The 15,990-nt window shown below is 37.9% G+C and overlaps 1 protein-coding gene and 1 non-coding gene across 2 annotated transcripts; both read left to right on the top strand.

The window, feature by feature from the left end:
* Nucleotides 1-249: 249 nt before the first annotated feature.
* Nucleotides 250-370, top strand: LOC140924291 (U5 spliceosomal RNA). Its single transcript, XR_012164233.1, has one exon. It is a non-coding gene; the product is annotated as a U5 spliceosomal RNA (small nuclear RNA).
* Nucleotides 371-1,326: 956 nt separating this feature from the next.
* Nucleotides 1,327-15,149, top strand: LOC140953121 (DDB1- and CUL4-associated factor 6-like). Its single transcript, XM_073402626.1, has 12 exons — nucleotides 1,327-1,501; nucleotides 1,739-1,800; nucleotides 4,109-4,201; nucleotides 4,727-4,804; nucleotides 5,257-5,361; nucleotides 6,345-6,458; nucleotides 6,816-7,033; nucleotides 8,661-9,975; nucleotides 12,176-12,332; nucleotides 13,502-13,587; nucleotides 14,068-14,173; nucleotides 14,672-15,149. Exons 1-12 carry the CDS (start codon nucleotides 1,414-1,416, stop codon nucleotides 14,722-14,724), a joined length of 2,475 nt encoding a protein of 824 aa, XP_073258727.1. The 5' UTR covers nucleotides 1,327-1,413; the 3' UTR covers nucleotides 14,725-15,149.
* Nucleotides 15,150-15,990: the final 841 nt, after the last annotated feature.

Here is a 15,990-nt window from a genome sequence, read left to right as displayed (position 1 = left end):
TTTGACAAAGTCAGCTGGGCGCGGTTGATGCGCGCGCGAGTAGTATGTTTGACTTATTTATTCTTGAGTTTTATTTTTGCTCTTATTTATCATTCATCTGTTTATGTATTTAGCTCTCTATCATTTGATACAAGCGCTCTTGGTTTGTACATTACGCATGCGTTTCATGTAAATGATATTTATTTATAATCTTCCCACAAGGCTCTTCGCTTTACGCTCAACATAGTACTCTTGGATTTAAACCCACGTTACCTCTGGTTTTCCTTCATCACGAACAAATCTTTCGCCTTTTACTAAAGATTTCCGTGGAGGAGAACAACTGAATGAGTCTGTAGACTAATTTTTCATCGCCCTGCCTTGAGGCGGGGCTCACAAAATAGATATTAAAGCAAACCAATGTCGCCTGCACTCCCAAGCACAAGCGTAAGTTTTGCCGTGATCATCACTTAACATTTCTGTGTTCTAGTCTTTTACAAACTGATCTGTGTTTAAATGGGAAGGTGAAGTTTGGCGGAAAAAAAATTTCAAATAATAATTTTAGGACTATCACACAAGGTTTGCTGTCTTCTTCCTTCGACTTCCTATTGCAAGATGGTTCGGTTTACGGCAGACTCGTTCCCAGTTGACTCTCAGTCTGGTCTTATTTTCAACGAGGTAAGTGCGGTCAAGGGGAGAGCGTGGCACACGTGCGATCCAAATACAGATGACTGGGAACGAGTAAGGCTTTACGATCAAGTAATCCCCACCCTTCCCCTACGTTTGGTTTTCTTTCGCGTTGTTTTTACTTGTGGTCTTTTTAGTTTTTTTCCCCTTGTTTCCATGACCTTGTGACATCGCAGTGCGTCCCTTTGAACCGCCAAAATACAAAGAGCAAAAGAAACAAAGACAAGGCGCCCGAAAGTCATCTCGCCTGCAGTTATGTCGCCCGAAATTAAAAACTAAACTAAATGAAATTGAAATCAGTTTCTTTAAAATAGCTGGTTTCATTACTGTAACATTAAAACTCCGAGTTTAGGAGCCCAACGGCATTTCATCAAACTGAGTCCACTTACAGAGAACTCACTCATAGGACAGTTTTCCAAGGCAGTCATCTTTAGTGTCCATCATTAGAAAGACTTGACTGTTCAAAAAAGGTCAAGGTAAATAATTATTTTAAATGCTTTAGTTGCTTGTTCCTAGGCTAGAAAACTTTGCTTAAAATTTGGCCAAAATTCATGAGGAACCTGACCCATGTCGCCAACAATCCCCCATTCGCCCGGTAGGCGCGGTTACATTGTTGGAGTTACAAAATAAACGCATGCGCTTTGCCATCCAACTGCATCAAAATCCAAGATGGCGATTTTATGTGGGTGATTCGTCTGCATCCGCTGTTGTCGTGTTTAGAAAAGTCTGTTCTTCCTGGCACGGTGAAAAATGCAAAACAGAACAACTTTGTATGACACTTTACAACAGCGGGTTTTTGGCGTCCATCCCCCTGGTTTTGTGCTGAAAAAGGCTCGAGGTATGTGAGAAATTTGTTGTTCTCGTTGACCCACTGTCTGGCGATGTTCATACGTACAGGGGATCTTGTACGTTATTGTTGTTCAATGTTGTTGCGTTATGGCTTCAAGCATCCTAGCAATCTTTTAATGAAAATGAACGAATTAGTTAGGAAGACTCTAATTATTGCTCATGTTTCACGATAATTTCGTCTGTTTGTTTTTCGGTGTTCATTTGTCGTTTGTTTATCCTTGCCTAGGAAGTAAATATCTGGTGCAGTGCCTGCAGAAGGAAATCACTTTAAGTGGACACGAAGGCTGCGTAAGTTGTTTTTGCCGTTTTTCTTGTGTTTAAAACACAAAATGAGTCGACTGGAACGTATAATTCATGAGAAGCTCATCATGAACATTGGGTAATTACATGTAAAGCTTGAGTACCAAAATGTATGATTATTATTATACATAAGCAGGTATTGTATGTACAGTTGACTCCCGATAATTCGAATCATCAAGGGAAAGAGAAAATAGTTGGAGTTACCGGGAGTTCGAGTTATTGAGGGTAAAATTAAAAAGAAAGCGATCTGAAGGGAAATGTAAATTGCTTTGAGTTTTCGGGATGTTCGAGTTATAGAGGGTTCGAGTTACTGGGATTCGACTGTATTATCTTATTGGTCCCATTTGGGGCCTTAAAAATGAGGACGTGTAGACCCTGGCTTTATAAAACATCTTGGAATGCCTTGATGAAATAGTAGTCATCTCTCTTGCAAGGAAAGTAGCAAGGGTGCCCTCCCAATTTACATAGTATTGTTTCAAGATAAATCCCTTAACACTTATTTACATCTTCAAGCTTTACTCAAAGGCCTGGAAAACTCACACAGCCTGTGTGGCAGGTGCAAAAAGGGGAGGGGGAGAAAAAAGTAGAGAGGCAAAGAGAGAGGAAGTGCCTGCTGTAAAAACAGTGTTTTTGGATAACTCTCACCATTTCTTGTTAATTTGATAACATGAACAGTCAATACATGACCACTCAGAGGTACGTTATTGGTACTTAATTTTACGGGTCTTTAACTTTGCTTTTTTTTTGTGATTGAAAAAAACTTAAGACTCGCAAATTTAAATCCTTGCCAAATTTAAGCATGCGAAATTTAATACCCATAGAGAAAATTCAGAGCACAGAAAAATTTATCAACATGTGAGAACTACAACATACAAGATATATATGTTGTAGTTAATTTTTATTTTTTCCTTGGTTTTTTTTACTATTTTTCTATTCTATTGTAATGTATGCTACTGAATTTGAAACAAAGGAAAAACAGAAATTACCTGAAATAAAAAATTGACTGCAACATACATTGTATATATATATATATATATATATAAATGTAAGATATACCAGATAGTTATCAACAAATTTACTAGTTGTTAACTGGTTTTACTGGTACATTCCTTTTTGTATCTTTTGTTGTGAAATGATGTTAATTTGCAAAGATTTCACACATTGTTTGTTCTAGTTTATCATGAAATTTTAGACCTTTCAAAAGATAAAAATTGATGAAGTTGAAAACTCTTAAATTGCAAAATTTAATGCTCTCTTTCATATTTGCCTGATGAAATCACAAAAATAAAACCCCTCAAAATAATGTCTCACAAAAATCGCGAAATTAAGTACCAATAAGGTATTGTGTGCTTCTAAGCCTGGGTGAAACTTCAGACACAACACTTTGTCAGTGTTCTCCAAAAGCACCGGCTACTTTTTTTACTCAAAACATAAAAAAACTGTCTGTACTTGTGTTAATCTTGAATTTTCCATAAAATGACTAAAATTAAAGAAAATAATCTAAATACTAAAATAATCTTTTGCATAAAATAACTGGAGACAGGCTGCTCTAAATTGACCTCGATTTTCCTGTTGTCGTAAGCCTCAAAATGTACCAGATTTCATCTTTGGGCCCCTGTCTTTTAAAAATTTTCTAGGGGAGCATGCCCCCAGACCCTCCTAGGCGATCGTGCCCTATGGGCGCTCAGTGCCAGGCATCTGCTACTTTAAATTGAGGGCTAGCTAGTAAAGAATTTCTGGAGAACACTGTTTGTTTAGGGAAACTGTTATGTTGAGTCAGTTTTTTCATATCAATATCATAATCAGCGAAAAAAAATAGTTCTTACCTTTATTTTATGTTGAAGTTAAAGTTACCCAGCAAACTTGAATTAACAAAACTGATGGTCTTCCTAATCAAATACAGTCAAACCTCTTTTATACCGACACCAAAGGGATAGAACCAAGTGTCCGATTTACAGAGGTGTACGTGTTAAAGAGTTAGGGAATGTATGATTTTTGGCATTTCTGGGACCAAACAAACTGTCCGTAATAGAGAGTTGTCCGTAGGTGTCCGTAAGGAGAAGTTAGATTGCAGCAGTCACATAAATACACTGCCTTTAGACTGTGGCGTGAATTAGAAAAGGAGGTAGAAATATAAATACTAGTCAAAAAGCTCCATGTATAAACTTTCAAAGAAAGTTTTTGATCAACATTTTTTGTAGTTTTTATAATTCAGTTAGTATTTTGGGAATGGATAGTTTTTTCTGAATGTAGCAGACATGGAAATCTTATGTTAACTGTTTTGTTATATTTTCAGGTGAATACCATAGCATGGAATGAAAGTGGTGAATACCTTCTGTCTGGTGCTGACGACTGTCATCTTAACATATACAGGCCATCTAACAGACAGGTTACGTATAGCCTACTTGTACATTTAATTACATTTGTATAAAAGGTGCTGCAGAAATTGGTACCACACCATGTTTTTAATTGGTCTGGGTCAAATTTTTCCACACTCTAAATGTGCCTTAAGTAAACCCTTTCAATGATATTGTACCCAGCCCAAGCTCATACTCTTTGAGCATTCCTGTTTATCATGTGGATATTTTTAAAAATTTGTGTCAACCTTTTTCTTGCTTATTTTTTGTACTATGTAAAATTGTTCCATTTTAAAAAACAGAGTGCTGTATTTCATAGGACCATAATGTTGCGGGAAACCCTTTATTTTAAGCAAACCTGGTGTTGATGCTACTGTATAGCAGAGTGATATAAAGAATAAAGTTGCCACACTGTACAAAAATTCAAGGAGATAAAAGTCACATTTTTTTTTTCACTGTTCAGCTTGTAGTGAGTGAACCAGATCTGTACAAGTATAGGGTTCCTTTCCTCAAGTGATGGTTTTGTTTACTAATGAACTCCATGATTTGTCTTTCAGTTGGTGCACTCCATACGATCTGGACACAGAGCTAATATTTTCAGTGCAAAATTTCTGCCTTGCTCAGGAGATAGATGGGTAAGTAGTAGTTATTATTAAACGGAAGCATCTTGGCAATCAGCTGCGATTAATGTTACTTTCATTTGACAATAATAAAAGTCAAGACATCCTCACCCAGAGAATGCAGTTGAATGCAGAGTATGGAAATACAATCATGTACATACATGTACACTGTCTTATTAACGAATGATTGGAACTGTAATAGCTAAGATTGGCACCAGATTTTTGCTTCTTCCCTGTTCTTTTTTGTTATTGTTGTATCTTGAATCTTATGTTATTTACGAAAAAATTCAGTTTTGTTGTTATGCGGCCTAACCGAGAGATTTACATGTACAATAATTGGATACTAGGTCCTGAGTGGATAAAATAAATAATTTTACAAGTTGTAAAATAATTTGAAAGCCAGTGCTTTGAGCACTATCAAATACAGTGCAGACTGAGAGAGATGTACACCTTATGTATATCAACAGCTAGTGTCCTGTGCAGGAGATGGAATGATCCACTTCACAGATCTTGACAGGGAATCTACTTATGGCCAGTTTCAATTTGACTGTCATGCAGGAACAACTTATGAGGTAATTCATTTTGCTATTTGTGATCTTTCATTATAATTAAAGCTGATTTTCTATAGACAGCACTGAGTACCAGAAGAGGGGAAGGCTCTGCAGACTCTCCAAGGAAATTTAGTTTCTCTTCTTTATGGCAACTCTCTTTTATATCGCATTCCATAGAAAGTGAGATGCAGTTGTACATAATTGAAATGTTAAGCAAAATCTATCATCGGTTTTAATTTATTGCAGGATGAGCTCAAGTTAACTCTTAACTCTTTGACTAGCAATTTTTTCTGGGAAATTTTATCACTGCAGCTGTGTTGTGAAAATACAGTGCTGACAGCTTCCATACATGTGCATGTACTATAACTGCCAGGGCCATTAAATATCAAAATTTTCAGCTCAGAATGCTCTTCTAAATACAGCAATAAAATATGGAACAGAATTTATTGTCAATATTTTACCAAATCAATTGTGTCCGATTTCAAGTCACAGAGGGCTCTCAACTTCCTACGTTGCTTCATACTGTCAAGTCAATCGCCAGTACATGTCATTAGAACTTGTTTTCCTTTGCTCAAAGACTTATCTTCAGAATTGCAAGTTTGTTCCATGTTGAAGGTTAGCTGAAGAGAATGACACCCAGGACAATTCCTTAAAGCTCCACAGACGGCAAAAACAGGGATTTCACAGCTAAAAAATCATTAATTTCTTTTGTTTTTTCCTCATGAACTATGAATGAATTTTTTAATGTAGATAACATAACATAACATAACAACTTTATTTAAGTGTCGATGTGTTTAGCTAATACAACCTTACTGGGGACACAATAAGATGCTACATTGTACAGTGTAGCTTATCAAACCATGCTGGGAAAAAGGAACCACATGTAGCATTATTATTCATAAATTGATTTTTATAAAGAAGGCAGTGTACATGTGAATTGTGTGATTTCATCAAGGAAGAAAAAGAAAACAAATAACTCCAGTCATCATGCTGTTGTGTTTTAGGTCATCACAACTCCTGGGGATCCCAACACATTTTTAAGCTGTGGTGAGGATTGCACTGTCAGACAGTTTGATCTCAGAACAAAAACAAAGTGTCTTTGTAGAGACTGCAAAGAGGTATGTGCTTTTCTTGAAGAGTTTCAAAACAGTATACCTCTCCATAAATGGACAGGTCTGTAATAAAATTATTAATTGGACACCTCGATCTTTATACACAGTAGAATCCTAAATACAGTCAACTCTTTCTTAACAGGTACACACCAGTTATACTTCTATAAGACAGACACCTCGATATAATGGACACCTAGAGTTGGTCCCTACCTTTCTTACATGTAACTCCCTTTATTTGACTCTCTATAAGAGGGATATCTTTCTTAGATGGATGCTTACAGTACATGGAGTAGTTCTGTTGAGTAGTGCTACATTATTCTTTGTTTTTTTTATGTTTTTTCTCTTAATACCTTCCCAATCCAGGATATTCTGATTGACTGCGGCAAAGCTGTGACGTCCATTAACCTAAACCCCATCACACCTTACCATCTGGGACTAGGATGTGAAGACAGTACTGTTCGAGTGTTTGACAGGCGAGCACTAAGCAGCGGCAGTTCTAACAAGATGAATGGCATGTTCTGTCAATTCAGGCCAGATTCACTTAGTGATAGGACATGCAGAGTAACATCACTTAATTACAGGTAGACTCCATACAAGTGATTTCTCTAAACTTGTCAAAGGGGCTGGTGACAAGTATAAGACTGTTTTAGGGGTTTATGGTCACCTCGCCACCAAACCATCTCGCCACCAAGAAGTCGACTCGCCACCAACAAATAGCTCTGAAGTAATTGACCCAGTTTAAAGAATACCTAGGATAACTTACCTACATTGTAAGATTTTTACTTTTTCGTCGCGCTTCAGTTCACATTTAAAGTCAACCCAAATACAAATCTGTCGATCGTAATTGACAATCCTTGCGTCAAAAGTCTTACATGTAGATCTGGATTATGCAAATGCTAATAATAAATTTATAGGTTCTATGAATGTAAACTTTGACATTTAAGAGATTAAAAAACTGGCAGAAACGTTTCACAACCACTGGTCATTTCTCTGAAATATGGAAGTAAAGTAACGGTCAAGAAATTTCCGTTTATGAAGGTTCAAAACATTACTAAGCCAAGTTCTATTCATTGGTGGTGAGATGGTTTGGTGGCAAGGTGACCAGATACAAGTCAAGATATCAAGTCAATTACTTAGTGCCTTTACCCATACACAAGAATTAGTTAAGAGTATTTGATAATAGAATCAAAGCATTCTCCCTTTGTTTATTTATTTATTTTTTTTAATTCCCATAACCTTTTCTCTCAATGATGTATTGATATCATCAAGAGATAATTGATGTTGGTCAATATTGGGGTTTTAAGCAAGGAGTCCTTTAATTAACTCACACTTTTTCATGCAGACATTAACCAATCGAAAGTCTAGAACAGTTTCCAGCTGGCTTTTGATTGGATTAAATCTGTATGAAAGTATGTGAATAAATCAAAAGCGGTCACACTTTTGCGCTCCTTGCTGTAAAGAGTAAAAGCTACTCTTTACATAGTTTTTTGTTTGCTTCTCAGTCATTTTGGGGTTTTTCTATATTACAGCTACAACTGTATCTTGTTACTCCCGTAATTTGACCCTTGGTTGTAAATTATTTTATTTCCTTTTGTTTTAATCTTATTAATATACACTGACATTAACCATACCCAAATGAGGCAGCGTGGCTGAGTGGTCGGCGCGTCGGACTCCCAATCCGGTGGTCTGGTTTCGAGTCCCGCTCTGGCCACTTGCTGGATTTGTTCTCTGTTGTAGTACGAGTTGAAATCTTCGGCCACGCTTGTAAATAGGCAACTGGTTACCTCCTGCCAGTTGGGGTTTTTAATCCTGTTATGTTCTATTTGAATTATTTGTTTCCAGGTATTTGAGTGGAGTGCCTGTAAACTAGCTGGATAAGCTAATTGACTTTCCACTATAAACAAGCCTTCATTTTTTTTAATTCTTTATTATTAAAAAGAAGGGGTAATCAAACTAAAACCAACGAGAAAATTGAACAGCTGCATATGTTTCAACTTTTCACTCTACAGGAAATAGACTGTAAATTAAAATCACATTAAATATTAAGGTGAACTGAGTGTAAGAAAAACCAAAAATTTTGGGTCACATCGCAATCAATCGAAAAAAAAAATAGTAAAACTCAATAAATGGTGATTTTTTTCTAACCATGCAACTTGTAATATTGCACCAGGAAGTATAATTTTTTTGTGTTATCATTTTGCTTTGCAGTCCTGATGGCAGCGAGCTACTGGTTAGTTACTGTGCAGATTACGTGTACCTCTTCACGTTACGAGGCACGAAACAGCCCCACGATGTACACGATGACAGCTCAGAAGGCGGTTTCTCTAACGGCAGTAACGGCCATAGGAATGTGCCACCTCTGAAGCGACTGCGCCTTCGAGGTGACTGGTCAGACACTGGCCCTAACGCCAGGCCTGAAAGCGAGCACCCCTCTCCCGAGAATTCTCTGATGCAACGCATGTCTGATATGTTTGCGCGCTGGCTCGAAGAATCGTTTCGTGCTGGTCAGCGGCATAGAACAAGGTCAGCTTCATCGCAGTCGGCTTCTTCGTCGTCAGCAACTTCGTCTTCGTCCATGTCATCTTCACCATCGAATATATCCAGTAGTTCGTCGGAATCGAGTGGTGCTTCGGGTGTATTCGGAGAAGAACCAAGGAGGCGTCGGGGACACGAACGGAATTCTGAAGCATCCCGAAGCCGAAGAGGATTAAGAGTTAGTTCGTCAGATGGTGAAAGGTCCATTAACATGGATCCTGATACTGAGCGGAACCAAACCACTGGCGACAGGACTGCACAGCATTCGCACTCTGACGGAATAGGCGACAGAACTGCACAGCATTCCCACTCTGATGGAATAAATGTTTCGAGTACCACATCTTTAGAGCTTATTCCGCATTCCGAAGAAGACACTTTTAGAACTTCTTTATCTGAAGAGCGCTCTAGTGAAAACCTTCTTAGTAGCGTCACTTTAACTTCAGAAGGAAATGATACAGTGTCCTGGGTACACAGCTCGGAGCATTTGGCCGAATTGTCGTCACTTACGAGAGGACCCGAAAACACAGGCGACGTTGGGCGGCAGAGCCGAAGCGTCGCTGATAATACATCTAAAAGCGAACGATCATTTAATGAAGCGGGCTTCTCTAATACAAGAAATTCAGTTACTCCGCAAGGCAAGTCGCAAAAAAGAACTAAAAACGCTAGAAAAGCGGAAACAACAGACAATTCAACATTTGCGAGCTGTAATCATCCAGTAGGTATAAACAGCTCTTCTTCAGAATCCACGCAAGAAACCGCTCGTTCATCAAGCACGCGCGCTGAACCTACAGTTAGCGATGAACCAGGTACTTCAAGAAACGCTAACGAGAACTCTGCAATTTCCAATCAAACCAGTGCCGCCACCCGAATTCAGCGTGTTTATAGACAACATAAGAAGACCAAGTCATCAACGCAGAACGACGAACAGGAGGTCTGGATCCCAGAAATGACTCGTGTTTATAAAGGTCATCGAAACGCTCGAACCATGGTGGGTTTTGTTAATCATTTTGTTTTTTAGACTTTTTTAAGTTTCTGGGCTTAAATAGACCTTGACCTCAACAGAAATGCCTCAGGAAATTTTGATAGTTTTTTTGTGCAAGTTAGGGCAAAGTTACATTCATTCGGATCATAACACATTTCTGGGAAACTGCCCACCCACCCCTCCCGTAAGCGAACATTAACACTTACTTCTCACTTAGGGCAAAGTGTTGGCTTAGCCATAGGGGAGGGGTAGCTGGGCAGTTTCCCAGAACCGTATAATGGTCACAAACATCACTTGCTTTTTGTACGAGCATTGATAATTGTTTGAATGCGTAGGTCTTAGATTTAGTTTTTACTTTTTTTACTTTAAGGTGTTTTAGAATAACTGCATACTTCAAGTAAATTTCGTTTTAGCAATTTTAATATATGAGTACTTGCCGTAAGAAAATCTGTTGTTAGTTAGAGGGGTTTTTTATAAGCCATTATTAATTCGGCATGTAAGAGTTTTCCTCTGTGAAGCATTATAATTCCTACTGGATGCAAAGCTATATCAGTAAATTATTATTTAGCAATTAATGAATGAGGCTGAGTAGGATATGAAGAATTAAGCAGATCGAGGAGGGGGTTATCCACCTAGGCCAAAATAATTCCTGCATCGATGTTAAGTTAATCTTCGATAGTGTACGTTTAGATTTGTCCAGCTCCGTAAATATTCTTTAAATAGCAGATGTCACCCTCCGAGTTGTCTTCTTTCTGTTTTTGCTATGTTTTTAGCCATTATTTCGCCTAGTTCCACCTGTAGTCTTTACTCTTGAAACGAGTGAACTGTGCACCATTTAAGTTTTCACAACAAAAACAACTCAACCTCATCCTCAGATCTTCTCGGTTAACGGTGCATTAACCTGTAGAGGGCTGCACTTTTGACATCATTTCCTCGTTAAACACAAAATTCTTCCAAATTTGGTCATCAGTAACTGGTTATGGTGAATGATGCGTGTGCTTTTAGCCAATCAGAATTGGGGAAATATTTGAATGAATAATAATAAAATTTATGCAACGTGGCTGAGTATGACAATTATGAAGAATAAAGCTGGCAGATAAGGGATGGTGTTATTCTCCGAGGCCTAATGTCGAGGTACAGGGTAACAGCCACCGAGACTGATCTGTATAATTCTGTAGAACAAACCCAAGCCGAATTCCACAAGTGTTTTATTATTTGTTCAAGTTCTAACAACCTTACCTCCTCGTAGACTTTCTTCAAAATATTGCAAACATATGTCGAAAGTTTCTCGGTACAGTTCCAAAATATGATCAGGTATTTTCCCTTGCAAATACAGTAGAACATGAACCCTAGTAACTCGAACTCTGAAGAAAAACGAAAAACAGTTCGAGTTAGCGAGGGTACGAGGTCGATTGCCAAATTCAATTGTCAGTGTTAAAAATTGATAGTTACTGATTTTTCAGCATTTCCCGCATTGTTTAGTGCTACTGCAGTGCAAGTTTGACTTATTTTATTAGAAACGGTAACATGATTAGGCATTTGTTTATGACAATACGTGATCTGTTCGTTGCACTAATTAAAATCAAATTGCTTTAAGTTTTAACCAGTGTTAGATTTGGTGTTTTTACTGATTATAAGACAAGAAGAGCTAGTGAAATGGCATCCGAGTAGAGTTACAAGAACCAGGTTTCGAGTTATCGGGGTAATTTTCAGTTACTTTTTGATCAAGGGAAATGAAATTTAGTTCGAGTTAGCTGGGAATGCGAGTTATCCAAGTTCGAGTTATCGGGGTTCTACTGTACTCCTCAAAAAATAGATGACAATTTTTGCGTATTCTTTCATTCGTTTCGTTAAGTGCAATACACATCGTATCGACAGTATATACGTATTGCTCGCATTTTCTTTCCTAAATACGAGTAAGAAAGGGAAAACGAAGTGAAATTTGGTAAGTGTATAAAAATTATGTAATCATGATAATGGCCCATCAACCAAGGTCAGGTAACTGAAGAAGCCTTTGAAGTTGGCTAGAGCGTGCAAAAAAATGTCGGAAGTTTCAAACGCGATTCATTTTGAATTCGAAAACAGAAAACACTCTGTGCTCAAGTTAAAAAGTTTAAGAAATAATATCCTTAAAGCGAGACCATAAGGTCACGCTGGTGCTCTCAATCAACCCAGTGTAAAGATTGAAGACTTGTTTGTTTTTTAGATCAAGGAAGCTAATTTCTGGGGTGAGGACTTTGTTCTCAGCGGCAGTGATTGTGGGCGCATCTTTATTTGGGACAAGTATAGCTCTGAAGTGGTGATGATTCTTCAGGGGGACAAGCATGTGGTGAATTGCGTTCAGCCACACCCATACGATCCCAGTAAGTCTTCTTCTATACCTTAGTTACTGTGATGTCATTGTGCTATGAAAGGTTTGAACCCAGAAGTCATTTCGTAAGTGGGTTGACTATGATCGTCCGGGTAATCGTAGTCCTGAATAGGACTGTTGTTGACAGTGTCTGACGTTTCGACAACCTGTGCTTTATATTACTTTCACCACAAAGAAAGAAAAAAAAAATGTAAAAATTAATTATAGATTATACTAAGTAGAGTAATATATGGAATTACCATTGCTGTAATGTATTTTAATATTTGTAAGTATATTGCCATGTAAGTGTGTAAATTCGCTATTTGAATAGGACTGTTGTTGACAGTGTCTGACGTTTCGACAACCTGTGCGGTAGTCATCTTCAGAGTCAAAGTGAGTGGTATCACGTCAGTTGATGGTATTGAACTCTGGTTGTTGACCTGATTGGTCAATTAAGTTGCGTGTCAGTTAAGCAGTGATGTTACTAGCTATGAAGAATCGAAATGTCATCGGTCCGTGGGTCGGTATTCGGGAAACAATTGTGTTATCCACTGCATAGAGATTTATCCAGTGGAAAGCGTATTCAGTGGATAAATCACAAGCATTGGGAAAACAGTTGTGGTATCCACTGCATAGAGATTTATCCAGTGGATTGCATTATCCACCGATAAAACAACTGGGGCCTGAGCGATAGATGGCGCTCTTTATGGTTGGCTCGACGCCTCTGCCTTGGTCCTGCTACTAGTTTCTTTTGATAATGTTCAGAAGTCATGTATACAGAAAAATTAGATGTCATATTCAAGGAAATGAACAGTAGATCAACTTGGATGGGACCACGTGTTTTTGTTTTTGAGTAGATATAACGAATAGTTGACGTTTGTCGTTTGCAGTGCTGTAAACGGGATTCTAAATCTATCTATAGTTTTGCCAGTTTACAAATTACACACGGTGCTCAGTAGTTGCTTTGATTGGAACATTTTTCTCCTATTTGTCAGGTTTATTGGTCAACAAACGCAGTAATAGTTTGAAAATGTGCATTTATGAGTCCTTGAAAAATGGGAAATGTGTCCTTGAACGTCCTCTAAAAGTCCTTGAATTTTTTGTTCAAAAAGGGTACGAACCCTGCCGTTAAGAAATAGTGAACTGTGTGTCGATCTTTATAGTGGTTTGTTGTGATTTTAGTTCTGGCGTCAAGTGGCATAGATTATGATGTCAAACTATGGACACCGACTGCCAGGGAACCCATAGAGCTTACAGACAAAGAGGAGGTTTGTATATGAAACTGTTTAATTTATACTTACACTTCACTAACTTGCCGAGTTTGAAACTCCCCATTTGTTTTACTTGTAAAACGTATTTAGAAAATTTTCAAAAAGACAGGCAATCAATTAAAAGAAAAAAATAAAACCTTATATTCTGATTGCACTGCTTGAAACTTTAGTTTGAGCACGCCCCTTTTTTTGTCCACGGAAATTGTGGTCTCCCACGCAACCGTTTTTTTGTATATATACATGTGCCATCGCGCATCCCCGCGTCCTCCAGCGTTGCGTGGTAAGACTCCAAAACTACAGTTCAGAAATCAACAACAGAAAAATCTTGCACCAGATACCTACGTACCTGTAAATATTTCGGCATTCATCGATTTAAAGTTGTAACCCCATAAAGGTAACCACGAAAGTATAATATGAAATGATTAAGGATGGTTTAGGGTAGAGGAGGTAAGACTTAACTGTTTGTTTGTTTTACAGATAATTCGTCGCAACGAGAAAATGTTGGAGGAGAGCAGAGACACGATTACAGTCCCAGCTTCGTTTATGATACGCATGCTTGCCTCGCTCAACCATGCCAGATTTAGTACGTATATCAACCTTGAATAGCGAATCTTACCAAATCATTGCCTTCTTTTTAATAGACATTATTTTTGCATCGCCTATATATTGCGTGCGAAAAGGAGAGTTTTGCAAAACACGTGCATCGGGTAACACACGACAGCAGATTTGGCTGTTGCAATTGGAAAACCGGTCTAGAGCTGGTTTTTTAACTTATTCGCCCAAATTTCTGGAAGGGAACAGACTATTGAAAAAGCTGATTCTGCTACGCAGGGTAGACCTTAACTGTGGACCACAATCTTAACTAGTAAATCTTCAGAAATTGGGTCATCCCGACCAAAAAGTCATCTCAGGGAACGCAGGTTAATTAAGGAAAGGAACAAGTATTTCAATAATCGTAATAAGAAAGAATCCCAGCTGAAACTGGGGTCCCGTTTTGATATTTCTCTTCCATTATAGGACATCGCTCGTGTACTTGTTCACTAACAGTGTTTGAATTTCTTTTTTTTTCTCCCGCCCTCAGGTCAACAAAACCAAGACGACGACACAGACTCTGATTCCAGTGATGACTGCTAAACGACTGGTTGTGTGAATTACATAAGTTGCTTTTGGTTGATCTAAAATTCCCATCAATCTTCTTTGTTAATTAAATCTGAGAGTAAAAAGTTCTGGTGTTGTTTTAAACACGGCAATTCGTACAATTCCTCGTTCCCAGGCTAGGGGTAGGAGAGAACCATGGGAACGAGACTGTGGAACCAGTTTTTTTCAGCAATCCAAAACGCTTTCCTTTTTCATTTATAAGGAAAGAACTTTGTTGTTGTCGTTGTTTTGGGGGATGGTTTGTCGGGGTGGTTAATATAAGGTTTGTCGGTTGATATTATTAATTTATATTAGCAGTGACCAGATGTCTCTAAAATTCTTTGACTTGAATGAGAGTAATTAGTAATTAGACAATTGCTTAAGTTAATAATTGTGTAAATACGTGTAATAAAGTGGCTAAAGCAGTTAAACAGTGCTCAATACACTATGTAAGTGTAGAGCTTTGAATAAGAAGATATAACGAAGAGACAAAATTCTCTGTTACTCCGAGTTTCGTGCTCACGCACTCATCAGACAGTATTTAATGGAGAACAAACCTATCAAGTTATATATATACACGCGTCTATTGATTACAAAAAGCAGGGCAGTGCGGTTCTAATTACAATTAGGTGTGAGTAAAAAACTAATAGAGTGTTGTTTTTGAATTTTGTAATTAGAACCGCACTGCCCTGCTTTTTGTAATCAATAGACGCGTGTATATATATAACTTGATAGGTTTATTCTCCATTAAATACTGTCTGATGAGTGCGTGAGCACGAAACTCGGAGTAACAGAGAATTTTGTCTCTTCGTTATATCTTCTAATTGTGTAAATAAATAGGCACACTGGTTGAGTTGAACGGAATTGTCAAGTTGTATTATACTGTCATAATTACGATGATAAAGCAGTTGTCTAAAGTGTGATGTAAAGTATGATGTAAAGGTCAAATAATTACCTAAAATGGAGTTTAAAATCACGTTTTTCGACAAACGGCAAACGTCAGATTGTCATCGTCAGTTTCTCAAAAATAATATGAAATGAACAGACAGAAACTGTCCGAGATAATTATTACGGATGAATTTCGTATGCAACTTGTAAATAATGTTTTGTAGACGAAATGAACAGTAAAAAACGGAAAAAATAAGTACAGTCAAACTCCGGTACTACGGACACTGAAGGGGCCGTAGAAGGTGTCCTTATTAACGGGGTGTACGTATTAAGTAGGATGAATTTAGACCCTGTTTACATGGAGTGGGGGACCCC

Source organism: Porites lutea, chromosome 1 (genome assembly GCF_958299795.1).
Source record: "Porites lutea chromosome 1, jaPorLute2.1, whole genome shotgun sequence".
Taxonomy (NCBI): domain Eukaryota; kingdom Metazoa; phylum Cnidaria; class Anthozoa; order Scleractinia; family Poritidae; genus Porites; species Porites lutea.
This window is presented reverse-complemented; position numbering and strand designations above follow the sequence as displayed.

What these genes read in the sequence shown, in the direction of transcription:
- LOC140953121 (XM_073402626.1), top strand. Translation starts at nt 1,414, where the DNA reads ATGCAAAACAGAACAACTTTGTATGACACTTTACAACAGCGGGTTTTT. An exon ending in TAAGTGGACACGAAGGCTGC is followed by an intron (nt 1,801 to 4,108) that starts GTAAGTTGTTTT and finishes TTATATTTTCAG; the next exon opens with GTGAATACCATAGCATGGAA. An exon ending in GTAACATCACTTAATTACAG is followed by an intron (nt 7,034 to 8,660) that starts GTAGACTCCATA and finishes TTTGCTTTGCAG; the next exon opens with TCCTGATGGCAGCGAGCTAC.